The sequence below is a fragment of the Dendronephthya gigantea genome, unplaced genomic scaffold (genome assembly GCF_004324835.1).
Source record: "Dendronephthya gigantea isolate DGI-Jeju-01 unplaced genomic scaffold, DenGig_1.0 000009F, whole genome shotgun sequence".
Taxonomy (NCBI): Eukaryota; Metazoa; Cnidaria; class Anthozoa; order Malacalcyonacea; family Nephtheidae; genus Dendronephthya; species Dendronephthya gigantea.
The window spans coordinates 3,063,852-3,085,900 of record NW_021163019.1 but is presented as its reverse complement, the minus strand read 5'-3'; the positions used below and the strand labels follow the sequence as shown (position 1 = coordinate 3,085,900).

General features: G+C 35.7%; 3 protein-coding genes across 9 annotated transcripts; all 3 read right to left on the bottom strand.

The window, feature by feature from the left end:
- Positions 1-125: 125 nt before the first annotated feature.
- LOC114517551 (SEC14 cytosolic factor-like) lies at positions 126-4,168 on the bottom strand. 2 transcript variants are annotated; one of them, XM_028537323.1, is made up of 15 exons: positions 3,971-4,168; positions 3,002-3,057; positions 2,833-2,896; positions 2,714-2,740; positions 2,549-2,641; positions 2,345-2,437; positions 2,155-2,216; positions 2,006-2,075; positions 1,871-1,893; positions 1,551-1,740; positions 1,404-1,446; positions 1,234-1,312; positions 1,043-1,162; positions 882-962; positions 126-804 (listed from the first exon to the last, which is right to left on the bottom strand). In XM_028537323.1, the coding sequence occupies exons 1-15, from the start codon at positions 4,067-4,069 to the stop codon at positions 723-725; spliced, it is 1,182 nt and encodes a 393-aa protein (XP_028393124.1). In that variant the 5' UTR covers positions 4,070-4,168; the 3' UTR covers positions 126-722. The 2 variants fall into 2 exon arrangements, with proteins under 2 accessions (XP_028393124.1, XP_028393123.1); XM_028537322.1 differs by lacking the exon at positions 3,971-4,168 and adding an exon at positions 3,562-3,919.
- A 186-nt stretch (positions 4,169-4,354) lies between these two features.
- On the bottom strand, positions 4,355-11,861 carry LOC114517550 (helicase SKI2W-like). Its single transcript, XM_028537321.1, has 24 exons — positions 11,744-11,861; positions 11,364-11,491; positions 10,984-11,093; positions 10,727-10,844; positions 10,518-10,632; positions 10,365-10,436; positions 10,061-10,273; positions 9,770-9,813; positions 9,512-9,643; positions 8,934-9,311; positions 8,750-8,856; positions 8,308-8,557; positions 7,964-8,176; positions 7,666-7,740; positions 7,560-7,595; positions 7,184-7,414; positions 6,776-7,051; positions 6,152-6,564; positions 5,848-6,046; positions 5,611-5,721; positions 5,311-5,487; positions 5,149-5,190; positions 4,823-5,003; positions 4,355-4,734 (listed from the first exon to the last, which is right to left on the bottom strand). Exons 1-24 carry the CDS (start codon positions 11,793-11,795, stop codon positions 4,574-4,576), a joined length of 3,834 nt encoding a protein of 1,277 aa, XP_028393122.1. The 5' UTR covers positions 11,796-11,861; the 3' UTR covers positions 4,355-4,573.
- A 115-nt stretch (positions 11,862-11,976) lies between these two features.
- On the bottom strand, positions 11,977-22,027 carry LOC114517519 (protein odr-4 homolog). 6 transcript variants are annotated; one of them, XM_028537281.1, is made up of 14 exons: positions 21,910-22,027; positions 21,627-21,684; positions 21,434-21,516; positions 20,974-21,179; positions 20,833-20,869; positions 20,577-20,714; positions 20,371-20,478; positions 20,237-20,296; positions 20,020-20,133; positions 19,825-19,900; positions 19,499-19,705; positions 19,214-19,327; positions 18,767-18,866; positions 15,975-17,726 (listed from the first exon to the last, which is right to left on the bottom strand). In XM_028537281.1, the coding sequence occupies exons 1-13, from the start codon at positions 22,003-22,005 to the stop codon at positions 18,808-18,810; spliced, it is 1,356 nt and encodes a 451-aa protein (XP_028393082.1). In that variant the 5' UTR covers positions 22,006-22,027; the 3' UTR covers positions 15,975-17,726; positions 18,767-18,807. The 6 variants fall into 6 exon arrangements, with proteins under 6 accessions (XP_028393081.1, XP_028393079.1, XP_028393080.1 ...); XM_028537282.1 differs by having other exon boundaries at positions 20,380-20,478; XM_028537283.1 differs by lacking the exon at positions 21,910-22,027 and having other exon boundaries at positions 20,974-21,160.
- Positions 22,028-22,049: the final 22 nt, after the last annotated feature.

Genomic DNA, 22,049 nt, shown 5'->3' with positions numbered 1-22,049 from the left:
ACCTTTTTTTTAAAAATACGACTACGAAATTTACTAGAGATGATAAATTTTGTCACATGAACAGAAAAGGCACCACAGCAATAAAAATTAAAGATTGTATCACAATGTATAATTAGTTTCCACGTTATAATAACAATCTCTTATAAATATCATTTCTAGGAAATATTTAAATACAAAATATAAAACCAAATCCAGTAGCTATGTAGGATTTAAAAAAAACGAAACTGGTTGTCAATTTATAAAATTGTCTAAATAGAGTGGTTATATCCAGCTAGCAAACATTGCTAAATGATAAATTGATAACCATTTCTATACATTCTTCAATTATTATATCATTTATATAAAATTTTTGTAAGGCCATACACAAGAGTGCCTATTATTGGCTTTCCTGTTCTTGCTATATTGCCAATATTTTTAGATGCTTTGACATTAAAGCATACAGAGTCTTCAGAGCCAGAAAATCCTATTTGAGAGCTTAAATTTGAATAGTGACCTCTTTGGTCACTATTTCCTTGAAGATGCTCCCCTCCATAACACACACTACTTAATTGTAAGAAAGAAGAATTTGTACCAACTCAAAAGAAGGTTCTATTAGAATTCCTGGACTGCAACCATTTGAGGAAAGTCTCTTTATTGTCAAACATCTGACATTGCCCACCATATCATTTGATCTGAACTGCTTACGTACAACCATGAAGCATCCATGAACCAGTAATTTCATTCTAATGCTCCACATTATTGATTAGGTTTGTTGATCCATTGCTCTGCTCATTTGATAAGCTCTCTGATACCATAACATGATATCTTACGAGAAAAAAATATCTGATCAGATCTGGCATATGATGGGATAATTACTCAGTGATATTTGTATCCTTACTTACTTTAATGTACGTGATAAGAATCTTGATTGAGAGTTATCCCATATTAGAGTGTAAGTACCAGGTGATGAGCAATGATGAAATCTGTATGGAAACAAGATATAAAGATGGTCTATACTTGCTCTCAGCTAAGCGACAGTATTTGCATACTGACTCTCACTCACCCAACATTAGGTTTACTACTGTGTAATGGGTAATCCGGTTTAAAAATCCACTCCTCATTCTTTTTCAGACTCTCATCTTCGCTGTGTTTTAGAAATGACACACCAAACTTGATGTCTTTCCTACACGAAACAAAATAATTCACAAATGAACATGTAATCTTGTAAACTTCACAAGACTTTGAAAAACATACTGTGATATCCTGTAAAACCACCCGATAGATTCATTCTTGCCGTCACATTCGATTTTGAGTGAGAAACTTTTCTTAGCCGCTGAAAAGGAAGGAGTTTGCTAAGTGCCAAAGCACCAATATTAGCATTATGTACTAGTTACAATCAGTCCTCCTATTCTCTGGATTCCTACCAATATATTCTTCTGTCAGTTCAGGATCCTCATCAATTGAAAGCTGATTGGAAACAGATTAAAATTTGTTAACAAAAGTTCATTATTTAAAGGTCCAGTAAGAATTAGTATTGTTGGTTTCATCTGGGAATGAATGATAAACATTACCATGTGTTTGGGCACTTCAGGAAGGCAACCATTTTTGCAACAACAAGTTCCACCATACTCTTCAGGAAGATCTTCTGCTTCAAAGTAATCTAGCATTTTCTTCATTTCCGTAGAATTTAAAACAACACATTTGTCTCGGGTTTTCGGGTCTAGAAATGTCTTAGCAATCTTCCATAAATATGGAAAAGCCCTGGAAATATAACAAAGATATCTTTAGTCAAAACTCTTTCCTTAAGCTCCCAACCACAGAGTTATGACTGTTTTTATAAGATATCAATTATTATTAGGATTCAAGATTCACAGCATTATTCACTACTTACCATGGTGTATTGACAAGAAAAATCTAAAAAGAAGAATAGTGAGGTATTGCTTACCTAATCATATAGCTAGAGGTATTTGTAGGTATGCAGACTGCATGAACAGGCATTAAATCATTTTGTAGTCTACTACTATACCTTGCCAACCCTCTCTGGGTAATATTCTTGATCTAACTTTGTAAGACGAGTGAATAAACTAAGGCCCTTTCTGGAAATTGAGCAGAGAAATAAAGGTGAAAATTGAACAGGCCCTTCTTGCAAGCATTTTACAAACTTCTCCAGCTTACCTAAGATTTAATGTTGCTCCCCCAAGATCATGTATGTGATCTAATGTTGTGATTTCTTTATTCTGTAAAAAGAAGATTTCATTTTGGATTTTACAAGGAGTTTTATTTTATTTATTTTTTTGAATTAATACATAATTGCCACTATAATTTAATTGTTACAAGTAAAATTATACATACAATGAAAACTTACTAATTCTATAGACTTCTCAACCATTTGTTGAATTTGCTTTTTTTTCTTTTCCGTGTTCCAGACATGCCATCTTATAATTTGATCCTCTGGAAGCTAAAAAGGACAGGAAATTATCTTGAATATTTTAATTAAAAATTCTATTGCAATGTTTAAAATATAATGCTTAAAATAAACAAAAAACAAAGTGATCTGAGACAGACATACCCGCAGGAATGCAGCGATATCAACCCTTCCTGTTTTCTCAATATAACATGGTCGGCCTTCTTTGTCAAATTTGTGAAATCCATATGACATTATCTAGGAAAAGAATATTAATCCTGGTTATCGTGATAACTGGATATTACATGACAGAGAAAAATGTGGCCTTACATTTTTCAATTCATCAGTAAGAGGTCTCTACAGAAAAAAAAGTATATTCATTTTAGTTTGGTAATTAATATGACTTGTTAAAAACTTTTTTTAGTGTATATATATATATAGTAACCTACAGAAGTTGTTAGTATGTTGTCAATATCATTATTCCTTCGCCATTCCCAGGTTGCAATATACTGCCTGCAAATAACAAGATTGATTTTCATTTTTGCTTCAACAAAATAAATAAAAATTCATTGGACAATTAAACAAAATGGACTAGCTTGACCTGTTTTAAGAATATACCTGTAAGCACCATCAACATTAAAGTCTCTTGCTCTTAAAAATCTTAACAAGGTCGCCTAAAATACAAATCATTATCTTTCATCTAAGCAAGTTAAAAGTTGCATGTTTTTACAATGGGATATAGTTTCCCATATCACATGCAGGAAAAATGAAATTTCAATTTTAACATATTAGTAAATTTATATATTTAATCCATTAGTGAGCATTATGGAAAGAGTAAAACTATAAACTTTATTCAAATAAATTACACAGGGTCATGAACAATGACGAAGAGGTGACCTGCCAATTAATTGAATTTGACATTGTTTGACATTACACTAAAACTGAACAGTTTTCAATATAAAGCATGCAATAAAGCTTTAGTTTTCTGTTTCAAACGCAAAATATATATAATTTAAAACTTGACCAAAAGAACATTAACAAACGAATTCAAAAGGCGCATCTTCTCACAAAGAAATTGTTTAATAAGAAGTGTTATTTTGGCCATCTTTGTGTCAACAAAGTGGCCAATTAATTCAAAGAATTCCAAAACTCTCGGCAAACTAAATTAAAGAATTTACGTAATGGATTAATTGCAACTTCTTCTTCGATAAATTGCGACATCCTCTGATATTATTCTTACAACTTTTGTACAAAGGTACATGGAATTTCAAACGAATTACAAAAATACACAGTTGATCTTCACTGGCTGAGTACATAAACGAAACTAGCGGGTGGCAAACCTGCTTGTGGCGAAATTCTTATGTTAAATTGCCGAGACATTTATTAGAGGCTTTTAAATAAAATCTGAAGACTTCTTGTCAATGTAGAGCTGCCTGATTTCTTTCCCTGTGTAGTGATTATATCTCAATCGATCACTTTAACACCTCAAAACATGCATTAAATATAACACTATATTTATAACTTGATAGAACCCAGAGAATACAATACATGCTAGCTACCACTGTTAGGCGGTTCGATCTATCTTACCTCATCTCCAAGCGATTCTTCGCTTAATTTTTCTCTCAAATCCGCTAAGGCTTTTTCCTCGGATTTTGTAAGCTTTGTTGAAGGATACTTTGTGCTCATTTTACCATTTGCTTTATAACGCCGTCTTTAAAAAACACCTATTAAATAAAGTGTTTACAATTTACATCTATCTCGCGTGTTACGATACCACGCATTCTGGTGACGTAGGTATATATGGCCTTGTGTTCTCTTCTTCCCATTCATCTGGGGACGGTTCCATGGGGTCCATGTCCATGACAACGACGATTTTTACAACTAAAAGCAGCGTCGTCTTCTCTGTGTGTTCAACGGCCGTGTTTTCCAGCGCCCTGGTTTCTCAATCTACTTTTTCAACCGTCGTCACCGGACGTCATAATAATAGTAAAGATTTTTTATTGAAGAGGATGAAAAGGTCCGATGTTGATTGAGCATTGTTTATCAGTGAACGGTGACGAAGTAGCAACGTTGTTATTTAAATGCCACCAGGGTTACTGTATTTCTAAAAAGAGCTTCAACACTCAGAAACTACGCTCGAAGTAAAAAATTCTAAGAATTTCTATTATGCAATAATTAACATTGTTTTCGTCACTCCGTATAGAGACTGGCAGCGAATACTATATCACGTTTGAGAAGAGTTGATGCTATCTCCATTTTTAGTTCAACGTCCTTAACACCAAGACATCTCGAGGCGTTCTTTACGTCACTGCACAGATCATTCAGGCGCTGGATACATCTGACAATTATGCCTAAATTGATATGCAACAAATGTCTGCGTTTATTTTCACGTCACGGCTAGATCTTGTGAACTAAACTAGAAAACATACATGTAGTTACCTTCTTGTACATCTGTGAGATCTGTGATTTCATTGAAAGGCATCCCTCTTGCCCATTCGTAAACAACTTCAACCAAACCAAATTTAAATTGTTGAAGAAATTCTTCGCAGGATGTATCCATTCCACACTTTTTCTCTACGGTTGCAATTTTTGTAGCGGTCTGCAGTATCGTCTCTTTCCCCTAAACAAATAAAGTTTAAACAATGAAAATATTTTACTGTACGAGAAAGATTCCAAATGAGAGCGCTATTTCAGATTCGAAATTAAGGTTAACAGAGAAGAAATAAAGGTAATGACATTGGTAAAATAGGTTGAAGATTAAAAACCTTTTTGAGTTTTTCGGTTAGCTTTGGTTCTCCGCACTTTTTCTAGATATAAATTGAAGTTTTAATGTTTAAGTTTTAACAGTACAGACTAATATAACAACAACAGACTAACTGCGAGGCAATCACTCTCTAAGCGTGCAGGGAGATGGATGCAACAATTACCTGTTCAAAGACAAAACACGAGAGCAAGGCGACAACTTCGGCCGGCTCAAAACCATTAAAGAAATTGTTATAAAGAAGGAGGGATATTAGGACTTCATGATTGCTGATCTCACAAGCAACACGACCTTTCATATCTACCACTTCGTTGAAGCTCAAATATCCAAGTTCTTTCAAAACCTGAAGCAAAAATACTATAATCAACGACAAATACAACACAGGTAATATACTTCATAAACCTGATTTCATTTACAGCAACAAAAATGGTTTGTTTTAGAACAAACGTTAATAAAAAATGTCCACCTCTTTACGATGCCGATATTCATCGATGTGACTGAGCATTTCTATCGACGATTTAGCTTCCAAACCTTTTATCTCATCCAACAACACTCTTCTTTTGGTGTATTTCCTGAACTAAATAACAAATACCAACATTTGTTAAGGCGTTAAAACAAAGTATAGCAAAGTCCAAGAATTAGGCGATCCAAACAAGAATACTAAATATAAATTAACGAGTTCCTGGAAGATTACTTTACTCACATGATCTTTGAAGCTCGGGCATGCCACACACTCAAAACCATGAATTTCAGATTCCAACTTTTTTCTTTCAGTTTTTTGTTCGTGAAGCGTCAAATCCTTCACAACAATATTCATCATAGGCAAGCCTTTAGGAAACGTTTCTGAAAGATTCATTAGTTCCTCTATTGCTGAGCTGATGGACTTTCCAGGAAGATCGTTTCTGTGAAAAATAACACATGCATGATAAAATACATCTTCACAACTTTAACTTACAGTAGAGACAATGTTTTTACCAAAACGAAAGTATTTATCAGTAATCACCAACCTAAAACGTGGCTGTTGTCTTTTATTAAAATCGTTTATCATGGCTTCACCGTTCAAATTTTGTTTTATTCGCTCAGTAATCACAACGATATCCCCCTCGCTGATTTCAATGATCATATGAGCACATGGTCTTTGTGGACAATGTATCTCGTTAGTGTCTGTGTAAGGTTCAACGATCACTTCAGATTTATCGCCCACTTTATTTCCTTTTTCCTCAGACAAAATGAGTTCATTTTGATCGCAAGCAATCAGTACTGTGTATGTTTTCGTTTCGTTTTTTGACTCCAAAGAAGAAAACTGAGATTTCTTGTTTAAAATCATCGCATATCGTGTTGAGAATTGCTTAGTTGATATAATAATTATTCGACCATTTGATAATAATTTCTGTCCACTTGGTGAAGACACTGTGGCTATCTGCAAGAGATTATGTGTCTCAGAACTACGAAGAACATAATTGCCTGTGACACGCAGTAGAGAGGAGATGGAGCTTCCAAGCGTTACAGTCAGTATTATAGGACACGTGAACTATCCAATAGGACACGTGAACTATCCAATAGGACACGTGAACTTTCCAATGGGACACGTGAACTATCCATTATGGTAGCAACTATATTGAATAACTAACCTGGAGAGAATGGGTCAAATTTTTCAATCTTTTACAGACATCAAAATACTCCCCAACATCGCTCGTACACTTTTCACAATCCAGTGTTTCCAGTTGCTTCAGCTCTTCCTCGCATTTTAAGATCATTGTTTTTCTTTCTGGTGCTTTCCTCAGCAGATGAAACTCGGCAAAACTTCGCTTCATCATGTCCTCAACACATAATTCATCTGAACGCAGCAAGTTCAGAATCATGGAGTATGTCAAACGAAACCTGGACTCCAGCAAAGCAGGTTTTCCCTTCAAACAATAAATACTTCATTTAATTCATCAGTTGAGGATCGGAAGAAATACCCAGGTGAAGTGGATAAGTCCCAGTAACTCTCTCTCTCTTTGAATTAAGCTGAGGCTCAACATTTTATACCATCTTACCATCATCATTTTCTCAATGGCAGATATTTCTGGTACATCAGCTTTGCATAACATTATCACAGTTCCAGTATCGTCCAGGCCTCGCCTTCCTGCTCGGCCAGCCATTTGAATGAACTCCCCAGGGAGTAGGTCACGAAATTTTTCTCCATCATGCTTGCGAATGGAGTCAAATACAACTGTTCTCGCTGGCATATTTACTCCCATTGCGAACGTCTCAGTGGCAAAGAGAACCTTAAATTCAAGATATTTCTAAGTCCTTCAGGATTGAAGTGAATTTCACACTGGGCAAATGAGTTATTTAGTCAGACTGCATGGAGAGATAGTGATCTGTCAGTGAATAGTTGAGTCAGTCATTTAGTTGCAAAACCATTAATACCTTGACATATCCATCCTGAAACAGCATCTCAATCATCTACAAAACAATACAAACAAAATTACCCGAATTTTCTTGCTTCAAATATCGATAAAAGCATCGTACGTACCTCTTTCAAGATTGGCAATATGCCACTGTGATGAACGGCCAAACCACGCTTCAATAACTCCTGCATTTTCTTCACCTGTCGACAAGAAATATGTTGATGATTCAAGACGAGAAACCAAAGCAAAATGTGCCCAAGTCTGGCGGTGGAAAGTAGGAAGTCATTGAGCGAAGCTAACTCCGAAGACTGCAGTAAAAGCAAACTTCAAACCCAAAACTGCACTCCCGTACTTCCGAGCTAAAGGATATGAAGTAGTAAGAGTACAAGAGTATGGCATAGCCTAGCTCCATTTGAAGATTACCTGCGGCAACTGTTTGTCTTGATCTTTCAATCGCGAAATACATTTCTGCATGAAAATATGGATTTCATGTTTTTCTTTGCTAGTCGTTAAATCCATGTTGGACAGTCGACCAGCGTTATCGTTACAACGATTCCTTGAGAAGGTGAATGCAACCACAGGCAGTCCCTCGTCCTTTTCAAGTTTTCTTATCAAGCTAATCCAAACGTTTCGTTCCTGAAACGAATGTTCATGAATTCAAAATTGGTTTGTACGGTAATAATAGATCCCCGATTCTTAGGAGCAAGTGTCAACCAGGCCTTAAGGAGATTAGTACAGCCTTCTATTGTCACAGAATCTGGACTCACCTCGTTAGGATTTGTGTGCGAGCGAGGTCCCTTCGCTCCATAATTATCCTTCGCTTTGTACTTTTGTGATCTCTCCTTCTTAGCTTCCACCGCTTTTCTATGACCTTCCGGCAAAAACTTTCCCTTACGGTCCACAATTGGAAACATTTCATTGGCTGTTTTAGCGCTGTTTCCAGTATAGAGATAATACACTAAAGGAACCGGGCGTTTGAGCGTGCTGATAACGTAAATCTTTTTCTTTTTTATTCGCCTGAAGAAAGTAAAGTCACTATGAAATACCTCTGAAAACTTTACCAACAATCAAACAAGACTTTCTCCTCAATTTTTCCCTCACCGTGGATGAATCGGGATGGAACAATTTTCGTCTCCATCAAAACAGTCTTGATTCCCAACAATAGTTCTTACATTCATTAAAGATAATCAATAATTCAAGAGATCTTACCCCACCCATCCAGCAAATTCTTTGGTATTAGGTACAGTGGCAGACAACATGATTATTCCAACGTGTTCTGGTAACATAATCAAGACTTCCTCCCACACCACGCCTCTCTAGAAAAACAAAACAAAACAACACGTGTTCTGCGATATTCTCTTTAATTCTTTTAATTCACAGACATGTCACTCACCTCAGCGTCATTGACATAGTGCACCTCATCAAATATAACCCATTCTGTGTCTCGAATAAGTCTGGAACCTCGATATAGCATTGATCTTAAAATCTCTGTCGTCATAACAAGACAGTTTGCATCAGCGTTTATTTGCATGTCTCCAGTGATCAAGCCAACACTCTCAAATCTATCCTTAAACTCACGAAACTTCTGATTAGATAATGCCTTGATTGGCGAGGTATAGATCGTTTTCGTCATATTTCGCTCAGACAGGGCAATAGCGTATTCAGCAACGACCGTTTTACCAGCTGACGTATGTGCCGCAACAAACACACATTCTTTATTTTCCAAATGAATGACGGCTTGCTTCTGAAATGTGTCCAGCTCAAATTTGTACTGCAAATGAAATCATAAGCCAGCGTGAACAAGAATCAATTGAAGTTAACGACACACTCCCAAAGTAAAGGGGGAGATCGTATACGTCACAGGCGGGTTATTAAAGTATGTGACACAACTAAGTCACTGAGAAATATTAATGCTCCTTTATTGAATAGATTTAGCATCAAAATTAAATGCTTGACAAGATATAGCCTTACTGTTCTTGCCATTTCAGGCACTCTGCTATGGAAATCTTTAACAGGATCAGTGACTATCACAGCCCAATCTTGATCACCTTCGTTATCAATTGAATCACTTTTTGCCAGTTTAACATCTGTGATATCTTCTTCCTAAATCATTGGACAAAACAATAATGAAATATAGGGGTCACCAAACAAATTTACTGTACTTTAATGCAGATTTTTGTATTGGAATTATTCAAATATTGGAATTCAACATTTTATATTATACAGTACCTTTGGTAAAAGATTTTCAAGGCTTCCACTTTTCTTAAGTTCAGCTGCATAAACCATCATAAATTTTGTTAGAAAATTTTAAACAATTTAAAGAGAATAGAGAATATCTCTTTCATTTAAAATCATTAATTTAGACAGCAATTGAATGAGGTGCCTATGGCCCAGCACTAGTATCAGATATACTGCTCTATGTGTTCTAGTGTTCCAAACCAAGCACTACCTTTAAAGCTGGAAAATTTTCAATCACCACATCCTTGCACCTTGTCTAAATGCTGCTTCAAGCTTACTTACTTGAAGCTCCTCCATCCATACTGGGCACCTTTGATGTTTCTTCAACCTCATTTTCAACATCCTTTTCATCTTTCTGTTCAAAGTCATCATCAAAGTCTACTTTGCCAGTCAAAATATCAGCAATGCTTATCACATTTTTCTGTTGACTTCCATCAACTGCATCAGACTTAAAAGATACTCTCTGAGTGAACCCAGGTGGAATATCACATAAATCTACAAAGAAACATGGAACACTGGATATGTTATCATATACTAAAACTGGAATAATCTCATGATTCGACTTGTGATGTACACCTCGCAATACCTTTTTCAAAGTCTAAACTTGAAACGTCCATAGGCCTTGCATTGCTGTCAGTATCGACCTGATCCAAACCCCCTGTATGGTAGGTATGCGAATCAATACTCAGTCATGATATGTTAAAATTAATTTCAGTTGAAAATAATGCTGCAATTGCACCTGGTTTAAAAGGAATGTTGGTTGAATTTCCTCGTATGTCAGATGTCTGAGGCTCAGGATGACGAAGGAGAGATGTGGAATTTCTACCAGTGGAATCAGCATTTGAAAGAGCAACCTGAATATTTCATATGATGTTTGTTTATATTCTTCCTTGAGACTGACTAATAAATATATAACTTAGATATATAAAAAGACATTTGCTTACATACTTCATGATATCCTAGAAGTTTTCCTGTTTTTGGATCTCTTTTCACTTTCAGATCAGTTAAAACTGGTGAAAATGTTGTATTGAACAATGACTCGGGTTTTTGTGTCCTGGACCAGAATCTTTCAAAAGAAAGATAAATTTGATGGGCATGAGATTTTAAATATGAGAACTACAATCTTTCCTGTTATGTACAACTCTCTATGGTCACTGGTTATCTGCAATAAATGTAGCTATTATTATAGTCATAATGTAACTAACGTTTGTGATTCATAGAAATTATGAATCGGTAATTTCTCAGGATGAAGTAAATATTCTTCAAGTTCCAGATCATGATTTGATGGAAAGATTGGCAACAATCCATTTGGTAGCTAACGTAAGATACAAAAATATTTGAATTGTATGAACTTTAGTACCATGTTCGTTATTAGAGGCAAAAGAACACAAGTTAGCTAGCTAATGTATCCAAAAAGGCAATGTACATTTCAAAAGATTATCATTCATTCAATATTCAGAATTTCTCAGTTTTTTCATTAGTAACTACAATAAAGTATGCACTGTCATTCAGACATACAGCTAGTACATAAGGTTTGCTAGAGCTGCAATTATTTTACCATAATATTCTATCATATTCACCTGACCTTTGAAAGTTGTTCAGTTAACCTATGACCTTGATTTCGACCAGGTATGCTTCTTGGAATAACCTTTACCCCACCATTACAACCATCATCCAGCAAGTCAAAAACATCATTGAGAGAGTCATGTGGTTCTAACATGGTAACAAAATAATGGTTGAAAAAGCCTGTGTATCCATTTTAATATTTCATTCTATGCTTGGATAATTTGTTAGCTTAATACTTCATTCGCTGGTCAGCTGAAGAATTATTGAATTGCAAAATAGTTTCCTCCATATGCAGCATCACTTGTTATTCCAACTACAGAATCATCCATTTTAGCAGTGACAAAATGAATGCAGAATTCTGGCTTATTACGTGTATTATATCAGAAAATATCACCATACCTTCTTTAATCTTTTGCAGTTTATTTAACTCTGACGCTAAATCTGCTTGCATTCCAAGTTTTTATCGAGAAAAGTAGAAATTTATCACGAAATATCAGGAGACTTTGTCCATTTGAACTTTGTTTCAATTTCGTTACACGTTGTTACTTCATGTAAGTCAACACATAGATACCGCCATGAAGTCTATTACTTGAAAAGCGTCCTAGAGTCTAGAGGCAAGAAAATTACGTCTTATACTGTCTATACCGTTGTAATTTACGATTTAACCCTTACAATAGTTTAGTATACAACACTGTATCGTATTTCAATTATTAACACTGACTATTTCTAAATCATAGTTTCTTTTTCACGGTCAAAGAAGAAGTCCAATAAACAAAATTACTTTGTGAAACTTTAAAGTTCTTAAATCACAGATGTTTCATAGTTACAAACATATTAAATGTATTTTATAATGGTACAATTAACTACATTGTAACCAATCTAATTTGGGCTTACTGCTAGACTTATGAAGCTGGTTACAATCAAATCCCCTCCCCCCAAAATGTACTCTATTCTCGCCTTCAAAACAGTTCTACGTATACCCGTACGCCAACTCCTTCAACATTTTAACCACTTCTTGACATGTATCCACAGCGTTTTTACCACGACCAGACATGAATTCCGTCCGCCGACCATTGTGCATGACGCTTACTGCGCCTTTAGGGAAATCTTTGGGGAAGTTAACGTTGAATATTTCACTTCTGTCGGTCGTGATCAGAAGCGAGATATCTTTCGTTGAAGTGGCTCTGTTAATCTCAATCGTGCTAAATATCTTAAGAAGCTCTTCGTAAATGCGTTGCAAAAGCCGAGCTCCTTCGCCTGAATCGTACCATTGCTCAGTTGAGGTGGGGGCCATTCTCTGTCTAGTTTCCCTGTGACTTGTGTTCTCTTCCTGTAGCAAAAAGAGACGAACACACAAATTTGATTTTCCCCGGCCCAAAGCTCTACAGCAGGTGACATCCCCTGTTTTTATTCAAGCCGAACCAATAACCGTTGATCAACCTCACTTCACTCCACATCTACCCTAATCATTAAGATAGATGTGGAGTGAAGTGACCTAATCGTTATATTCCACCATTGTTCTAATATTTCACTGGTATTACTACACCAAACACACTCACCTCCAAATTGATTGATTTTTGACGAAAAGGTTCATCTTTGGGACCCAGTGAACGACTATATCCGCCATTTTCTCTTCCTACGTCTGCACCTGTTGCACGTACGTCTGCACCTGTTGCACGAAACCGCTGAAGTTTCTCTTCCAGTGCCATTTTCTCACTTCGCAAAGCAGCGTTGTCATCTTTGTACTCGTCACTTCTTTTTCTTATCACATCGTTTTCTCCTCTGAGCGCCTCCAATGTCTGCGTTAGCTGCTTTATTTCAATTTGAGCGTTTAATCTCACACCTTGTTCCAATTCTTTGCATTTCTTGGCGTAAAAATCTCGTTCATCGCTTATATGAGTGGATTTGTTGAGCACTTCCTCCATTTCACGAGATTGGCTATCATTGTCTTCTCTCAAACCTCTTGCACGAAGTTTAACTTCGATCAGCTCAGACTCGAGAGCGTCTTTTTCTTGCGTTACCTCGCGGATGCTATTGTTGTAATGCTCCAATTCTGTGGCCTGTTCTTCAGTCCTGCGTATAGCTTCATCCTAAAATGATTCGCACAATACACGAAAATTATATCTGGCTGGAACATTCTTACCTGAGATACCTAGAAATTACACAGGGATAAAGAGGAGTCACGCAAGGATAAGCAGGGATTACACAGGTGGACAAACAGGGAGACATTTCAGAAAATATCGCGAATCACAAAACCGAATGTTTCCTGGTTTGTCAATTAAGGACTAAAAGCATTTATACTCCAAAGAGACTTCCGATTCAATTTTTCACTGGAAAACTCTACCTTTTGTTGCAAAATTTGCTGGTTTTCTTGCGTTGCCTTTCGAAAATTTGTTTTACATTGGTGCAACTCTTTCTCCATACCATCGTGAATGGATAACAGGTCGTCATACTGGTCTTGCAAGGCTTTGATTCGTATTATCGATTCTTGTTCACCTTCGGATCGCATTTCTTGTATTTGCATATTCCTTGACTCGAGCTCATTGATTTCTTGACTCTTTTCGTCTTTTTGTTCACTCATATTTGCTAGGTCTTCCCTCACAGTTGCCAATTCGTTTTCCAGACGTGAGATGATTTGTCGGTGTTCCTCCTGCATTGATCAATATTTACAAAAGTTTATCGTCCTCCCGTAAGTAAAGAAAATTCTGTCTCAGTAAACCTAGAGGCGGGAAACATATTCACATAAACATACCTCCCTTTCTTCAAAAACTTTTACATTCTTTGAGGTATCGTCCAACAACGTTTCTTTATCTTGTAAAGATGTCTGAAGATCATTCACCTGGTCTTCCAACTCTTTGTTGCGTTTTAAAAGTCCGACCTCGGACTCCTGGCTGCCAAATGTAAAAAATACAAATAATTTCATTGTAAAAATGACACGGGAATTACAGTTATTAGTCATCGCTGTCAAGATTGGCACCAGAGCGAGAAAACTGCAGTTACTGCACGCACACAGAGGTAACAGTAATTATAATTACCTTTTTCCCTCCAATTCTTTGATTTTTTCACAATCTTCCTCCATTTTAGCCTCACACTGGTAAATCCGTTTTTCCAGCTTTTCTTTTTCTGTTTTTAAAGATTCAACTTCGTTCAGAAGAAAGTTCTTGATTTCTTCTTGTTTTTCCATCTGTTCTTGCAACCATGAAATGTCTTCATCTTTTCGCTTCAACTCGTTTTCATATGCTTTTTTTTTGGCCAGAAGCTCTTCCTTTTCTTTCAACCATTGCAATTCTCGCTTGTAGTGCTGTTCCTTTTCGTTATCATTGCCAACCTAAATTCCACAATTATACAAAACATACAGAATAGGCAGTGGGAAGACACGAGTAAATTTACTAAAACTACATGAAAACTGAGCCAGGACATTCGTAGAAGCCGTTGCAATGCAACATACTCAAAATTCGCCGGTCTAAAGACTATAACAAGAAAATTTTTAATAATTTACAAACCGGGAAAAAACAAATGCGGGCTTCCGGCTTCCGGGAAAGTTTACCAAGAAACGCAATTCCGGGAAACGAGTTTGCTACAAAGCACATCAGAGCGTAACGAACTGAAAAACTTTTCCTTTGAGCAGAACAGGTGAATGCTAAGAACCAGCATAGTTAGGGAATAATGAAAAATTACCGAAGAAATAGCAAAGTGCTGCATCACAACACATTGTTTGAGCCACAAACAAGCAAAGACGATTTGAAGTCGTACTTGCTGTAACTTGTTGTATTACTTGTATATATTACTGTGATACGAATAGTCTTGTCTCAAGATCAAGTTGTCTAAAGATTCAACTCCATATCATTTTACAAGACACGGATATATATCAGCCTTCCTATTTCAGTTATTAAAGGCCAAGTCTAAAATTAAGGATGACCCCTAACCTAGCGCGCTCGACCAGACCAATTATTGTATGACTTATAAAGGGAATACTGAAAACCCTTATTCTTACAACTTCACCGGAAAAAATCTACCGTTCAATGATGTTTAGAAACATATGCTGTTGCAATTTAAATAAAATATTGGAAAACAAATGTATATATAGATATATGTCGGTGTAAATCATTTTAAAAATTAATTCCATGCCATAGCCATAGGAAGTGAGTGATAAGCATATAAACGATATACGCAATATTATATTGTGTTATTTGTGTAAGCGAGGTTATTATGTTAGCAAGGAATTTGTTGGTGCTGTCGGAATTGTGAATTAGTGTTCTAACTCTCCTAAGCACGTTTAGACAACAATTGACTACGGCATCTTTTAAATCAATCCTACGCCATCAGTTACCTTGAATGAATTTTCTCAGAATCGAAATGCAATGTTACACTCAACTAAAAACTTATTTCTGCCCACAAATCAAGCTCTAGAATAAAAATAACTTTTGAGTTACCGGCGTTCGTGTTCTCTTTACAGGAACAGGTCTTTCAGCACTAACTGATCTTTCAGAAGAAGACAAGCTTTCGCCATTCTCCATGTTTCTGCTTTCACTTTGCCCCGGATATGCACTTTCGCTTGCTAACTCGTCCTGATTATTATTCGTCTGAAGAATTTCGAAATCGTCTTCAAATGCCGGCGCTTTGCTTCGACTCATGGATGGTTTGGTTCAACGACTGGACGTTGAAACCTCCATATAGTGTAGTGATACAGTTCTGAAATGAAATTTCATGCCCGATGCTGAAGCATCAATGGTTAGCCCCGGTATTTTCCGTATTCATGTATCATGCAGACGTAATATGACGACACGCGTTTGGGGAAAACCATTACATCATAAAAGGTACTGACGATGCAGAATTTTTTATTGAAAATATATAATAATGACTAATGTCAGATACTTTAAGCCACTGATAAAGTGCACCAATGTCTCTAGTCTCTACACTTTTCCTAATGCATATAAAAAAAAGAAATGAATGGTTCCATGCTTGCATGCAGGCGAATTATGTATATAAACGCGTGCTCTTTACTGCACTGGTATTGCTATTGGTTCCAGGAACTATTTATGCATGGAAAAGTCTAAACAATCTTATGTATTAATATTCAACGGATTTAAAATGTTCGAAGGTGTTTTATTCAATCACTAACATGCAGTTGAATTGTAGTTATCTTCAAATCCATCGAATCTCTTCTTTGAACAGTTACCTTAATATAGTTAAATCTGATTACTTTTTATATATACAAACGCCTACGAGCCGTCTATCACAAGCTATTTCACATTCAACACAAAGTCACAATTTCCTATCATATCTCTTACGAAGGGTGAGAATTGTATTATGCAAAGCAATTTACGAAACTGCATGCTTGCTTCCTAACAGATTCTTCCAATAACGAGATTTTTCGCGTTTTCAACTTGCCTTGAAATGAAGTTATATGATTTCAATTTGTTGAAAAGAACGAAAGAACTAACTTCCAGTCTGCAACAAAAGATTGACGATATTTAGGAATAAGGGCAAGATACAGCAACGCGACGTTCAGGGCGTGAAACTGCGCCAGAATTAAGGAGACGAAATAAAGAGTCCCAAAAGGCACTTTTCCTGCAAAAAGACAACCTGCGCGTGACTTATCCTCGTTGATTAAAGCATGAATAACGAGTATTGGAGAAGCAAAAAAGACATAGTTCAGAAGCAGCATCATAACAACTCGGGAGAACGTCCGTTCAACTTTCAGTCGAGCCAGGAGAACCGTGTGCACGACATTGTCCGTGATTCGATCTAAATCTTTGTTCATGTTTTTCAACTTCATGAAAGTCACTCCATTTATAACGACGATGACAGCAACTATTGCTATTCTGAAAAAACGGCAGTATTTATAAACTGTTGGGTAGTCATGATGGAACCAAACAAATAAACCGTTAATGCCAATCGTCGTGAACCAAGTTCCAATGCTAATCCGCTTCGCCTTTTTTTGAGTCATGAAAACTTTATAACGAATGGGGCGACACACGAGGAACAGACGTTCCAAGGAGATAGCAAGTATTGAGAAGCCCACACATGTGCCAGAAGTGCCCATAAGCATTCGTAATGCCGTCCAGAAATGCTTATTTTTTATTCTAATGTCAGAACCAAAAAATTGCGTGGCAAATAGGATGGCTGACGTGGCAGAAATTGTTGACGCGATGCTGAGGTTTGCGACAAACCATCCAGACGTTTTCTTTAAGCAGTGAAGTCGGTCAATAAATATTGTTATTACCAGGTTAATATTAACCAGCCAAGATATAACAGGGAACGCAATAAAGACAGGCATCGTACTAGGATTGAATATGGAGAAATCGTACCGGATCTGAGGTCGAGTGACGTTTCTGCTGAAGTTCTGCATATCCCAATCCTTTATACGACAGAAGATGAACTACAAGAAAAACAAAAAGTAGATTAGCTGACTATAAAAAGGGGCAAATTTCTCATATGAGACTCCTGGGTGAACTCTCAGAAACATAATGCATACGTGAGCTGACATCGTTATTTTTTGAAGTACTTGCAAGAAATTATTTTTTCACTCATTTAGCTATCTTACTTTATGACCAGTAGTAGTAAACGAAGACGGGCCAATGATTTCAACACTTGACAAAACTCTGTCCTCTAATGCTGTTTAGAACTGCTGCACAGTAAAATTTATAAATACAATTTTACTCGGAATTTTATACTTGACACCTTTGATAAATTAAACTTATATTCACAGCTTGGGCGGTCGTTTTGTAAATTTCAATATAATTTGCATTACAATTCCTGCAGCTGGTTTACAAAATTAACCTGCTATATACTGCACTGTATACAGTTATACTAATATACTTATAGACATTGTTATTTAAAATACTTTTAAAGCCTTATTCCTTCAATACGCGACAGTTTAAAGTTGAAATACTTCCTTTGGTAGTGAACAGGGATAGCATATATCTTTACGATCGCTTTCTTGAACCAAATATTAAATATATTCGATTTGCTATTCGATGCTTTATACGTATATTACAGGCATGTCTGGACAAGAACTCTTTTGAAAAATTTGATTAGGGCGAAAGACACATTCAATAACCTGATAATTGGATAGCAATTGAAATTTTTTAAAATGGCAAATTGATGCCGTCTAGTTCAAAAATGATAAATAATTAAAAAAGAGCAGATGTGTTATAATTTACTTTTAGTGCTATTGGAATATATTTCTTCTTAGATTTACAGTATCTAATTTAAATGCATCATAAATACAGTTTTATTTACTTTTGAATTTCTAGCCAATAATCTCTTGATTGATAGATATATGATAAGATCTACTAGATGATAATTCCTATCTATTGCTGGTACGTATATTCATTAATTCCCATCGCCGTGGAAATCATTATAGAAGATTTTAATTTATATCATGCAATCACCATTAATTCTAAAGTCGCAGTATACCTGGAAGTTGATGAAGAGTAAAATTACGCACTTTCAACCAATTATTCGCGAAAAAACCACTGATACATTGCAGCCATCAGAGCCGTCAGAGCGCCAACGCCTGTATTGAGACAAGCCGAGTGTTAAGACTGACGCTAATTTATCGTTTCACGACGCACGTCAACAGTTAAATATAAGACCAGCTCGGGGAAAAATGTTCAAACTCAATGCCGTTATACATTTAAAGCTATTGAATCTCGTTAGCCAATCACAGTCGAAGGTATTCGAGTTAAATCGATAGTTATGGCTTTTGTAAAAACGGCCCTTGGTTGTAAATCATGTCGAATGTCAGCTAGCTAGCTTTTGATAAAGAAGGAATTCATTAGATGGAATGATGAAAAAGTACAATAAATTTACTTGAACGAAAAAATCAAACTTAGTAAATACTGTTTGAATTTTTATGCTCACCAAAAAATTGATAAGACGAAGGGCGTTGAATCGAGTTGTCATCATGTTCAACGTTTTTGTTGGAGATGAAGGGAGTTTTGTCTCCCGTTACTAGTTCATCAAGCGTTCCATCATCTATACGAATGAATGCAGCAGTTTCATTACAGACACTTTATCAAACACAATATTTAAACGATCTAAAATATTACCATATTTCAAAGGTCATAACTTACTAAGAGTAATACCCATGGCCATGCACTAAAACTGATCACACATTTCGTTAAAAGAAAACGCTACAATTCGTACCTGCAAAATTTTCATCTGAGACTAAATCTTCTTCACAAACAGAAATTCCTGTCAGTTCTAAAATTCGATTTAAAACGTCGTTTGTGTTTTCATCTTTAAAAACGCAATCACAAATGCTCGCTTCTCCCCGACGTATTGGTGCAAATATTCTTTTTGGTAGTTCCAATCTTGTGAACTCATCCTGTTCGTCTTCCTTGGTTTCTTTATCTGTTTTCAAAACGAAGGTTACATGATCTTAACGTTGATAGAACTCGTGATGGTGGACTGGTGGTAGCTTAATTCACAAGCTCAAAATCAACTCTCGTTCAACCGGATGAAGAATTTACCTTGAGTGTCATCTAAATCTTCACAAACTAGCCGACATCTTGCGAGTAAATTTCGAATTATGTCGGTCTTTATAGCCTGAAGGAGATCAATATTTCACAATGATTATCTTGTCGGTAAATTGGCTAAATCACTAGAAAACTGTGAAACAGACTGCTCCGAAATTAGCTTGCTCGCAGAATGTTTTCAGGACTTACATCAATGGCTTCCTTGATAGTAGCTTTTGGATGAAGATGCGCGCGTGATTCCAATAAACCAACAAGTAAAACTTGTCTAGTTGTAGATGCTTTTATATCAGGTTCAAACTCACTCTGAGAAAATTAAAAAAGTTGTAAGATAAGGGGTAACTTTAAAATCTATTATTTCTTGTCAAATTATATGAATATGCACTGATGTATATTCAGGTTGACATACTTCAGTTAAATAAAGATTCACATTTTTCGTTTGATTTTTTTCAGATGATGTTCTTTTTGACTACAAAAAAAACAATACACCAGTCAATGTATGGATAATTTCTGGCCCAAACAAAATAATAAAATACAAACTACCTTACTAGCCTGCTTTTCAGACACCAACAATTGTTCATTGTTTATAATGACTCCATTTATAGTGGCCAGACTGTTGGCTACTTTAGACAGAAATGGCATTAAACCATTCTAAAATGAAGGTCAGAAAAATTTAAATTAAACTTCATAAGATTTGATGTATTTCACATATACTAATGCAACAGAAAAATGTTTAAATTAATTACAACCTTCAGATTTGTAAAACTAGTTTTGCCACCCAGTTTTTTCTGCAGCATGAGGTTCACTTCAATAGCTAGAGGGCATCGAACAGGTATCCATTTTGATATGAAGCTTTGATACTTTAGATCAGCTGGCTGCATGTTTGCCTAAAACAGTAAGTCACAATATTTTTAACCCCTTTCCAGTACAAAGGATATTCAATTGGAAGGATACTCTTGAAATTAAGATATATTTAATTTAAAATATATATTCTTCGAAACAGACTTTTGCATCAGACACATCAATTGCATAACAGGTTGTTCTAAGATTATGGTTAAGGCAAATGTGTAATATAAATCTGATGATTCCCTGTCATTGCATAAAATTTCAGGAATGTATGTGTCAAAGTATATTTATAAAGGATACTTTTTCGTCGCTGAACACACTTGAACCATAACCTGATTAGAATTTTGACCAAGTTCCCATTTTCCAAGTGGAACTTCATTAGATATTGTTTTGTGAATCGCATATAACGTTTGTCTGAACTTTGCTTGCAGCTTTTTTCTTAGTTCGGGAGGTCCAAAAACAAAGATACCCAATATCCTTAAACCACCTGTCAACATGGAATTCAACTATGGTGTGAAAAAATAAAAGTATTCAGTATACACTACATTTATGTCTGATATATACACTTATGTCACATAAGACTGAGTTAATTTAGAGAATAACCAGCCTAACCACAAATTAGGGAGTTCACCAATCAACCATACACCAACTACCAACTACCTAATACACCAACTACCAACTGACTGAAGTAAAATTGATGGTTGGCTACCTGAAATCTGCAAGGTAGCCTAACCAATTCAGGAACCATAAATCAACTAACCTGACAACAATGCTGAACAAACCATTCTTCATCAAATTCATTCACCGCTTCTTTCCTGTCTGAACTATCATCTGGACTGTCCTCTATAAAATCATTTGGTTTTTCGTTGGTTTTCTTTTTAATTTTACAATTTACAATTTTACAAAGAGACAACAGATCTTAGTGGAAAGGAATATCAACTGACAATACATACCTGGATCTTGAGGTGGAGTAAAAGAAAGGTGGACAATATAGTCTCGCTGAAGAGTTGACTAAATATTAAATCAAATAATTCTTTTTGTATACAGCAAGTCAGTATTATAGACTTAGTAATGAGTGAAAATGTTAGTTCCAAAACTGTATATAGTAAAGTGAGAAATCATATAATAAAAATATGTTGTATCGTGTTAAATCGACACAGTACATCTATTGTACAGCACTAAGTGTTGCAATATTTATATATTTTATAAAAATTAAAAAATATATGAAATTCTAACCTGTCCTATTAGAACACCACTTGCCCATTTTGTTTCACCGAATAACTTTAAAATTCTATCTTCTAGAACTTCTTCAATGAACACACTTCTACCCATGAATAAAAACTATAATTCAAGAGTTTTATTTTTTTTATTTCTCT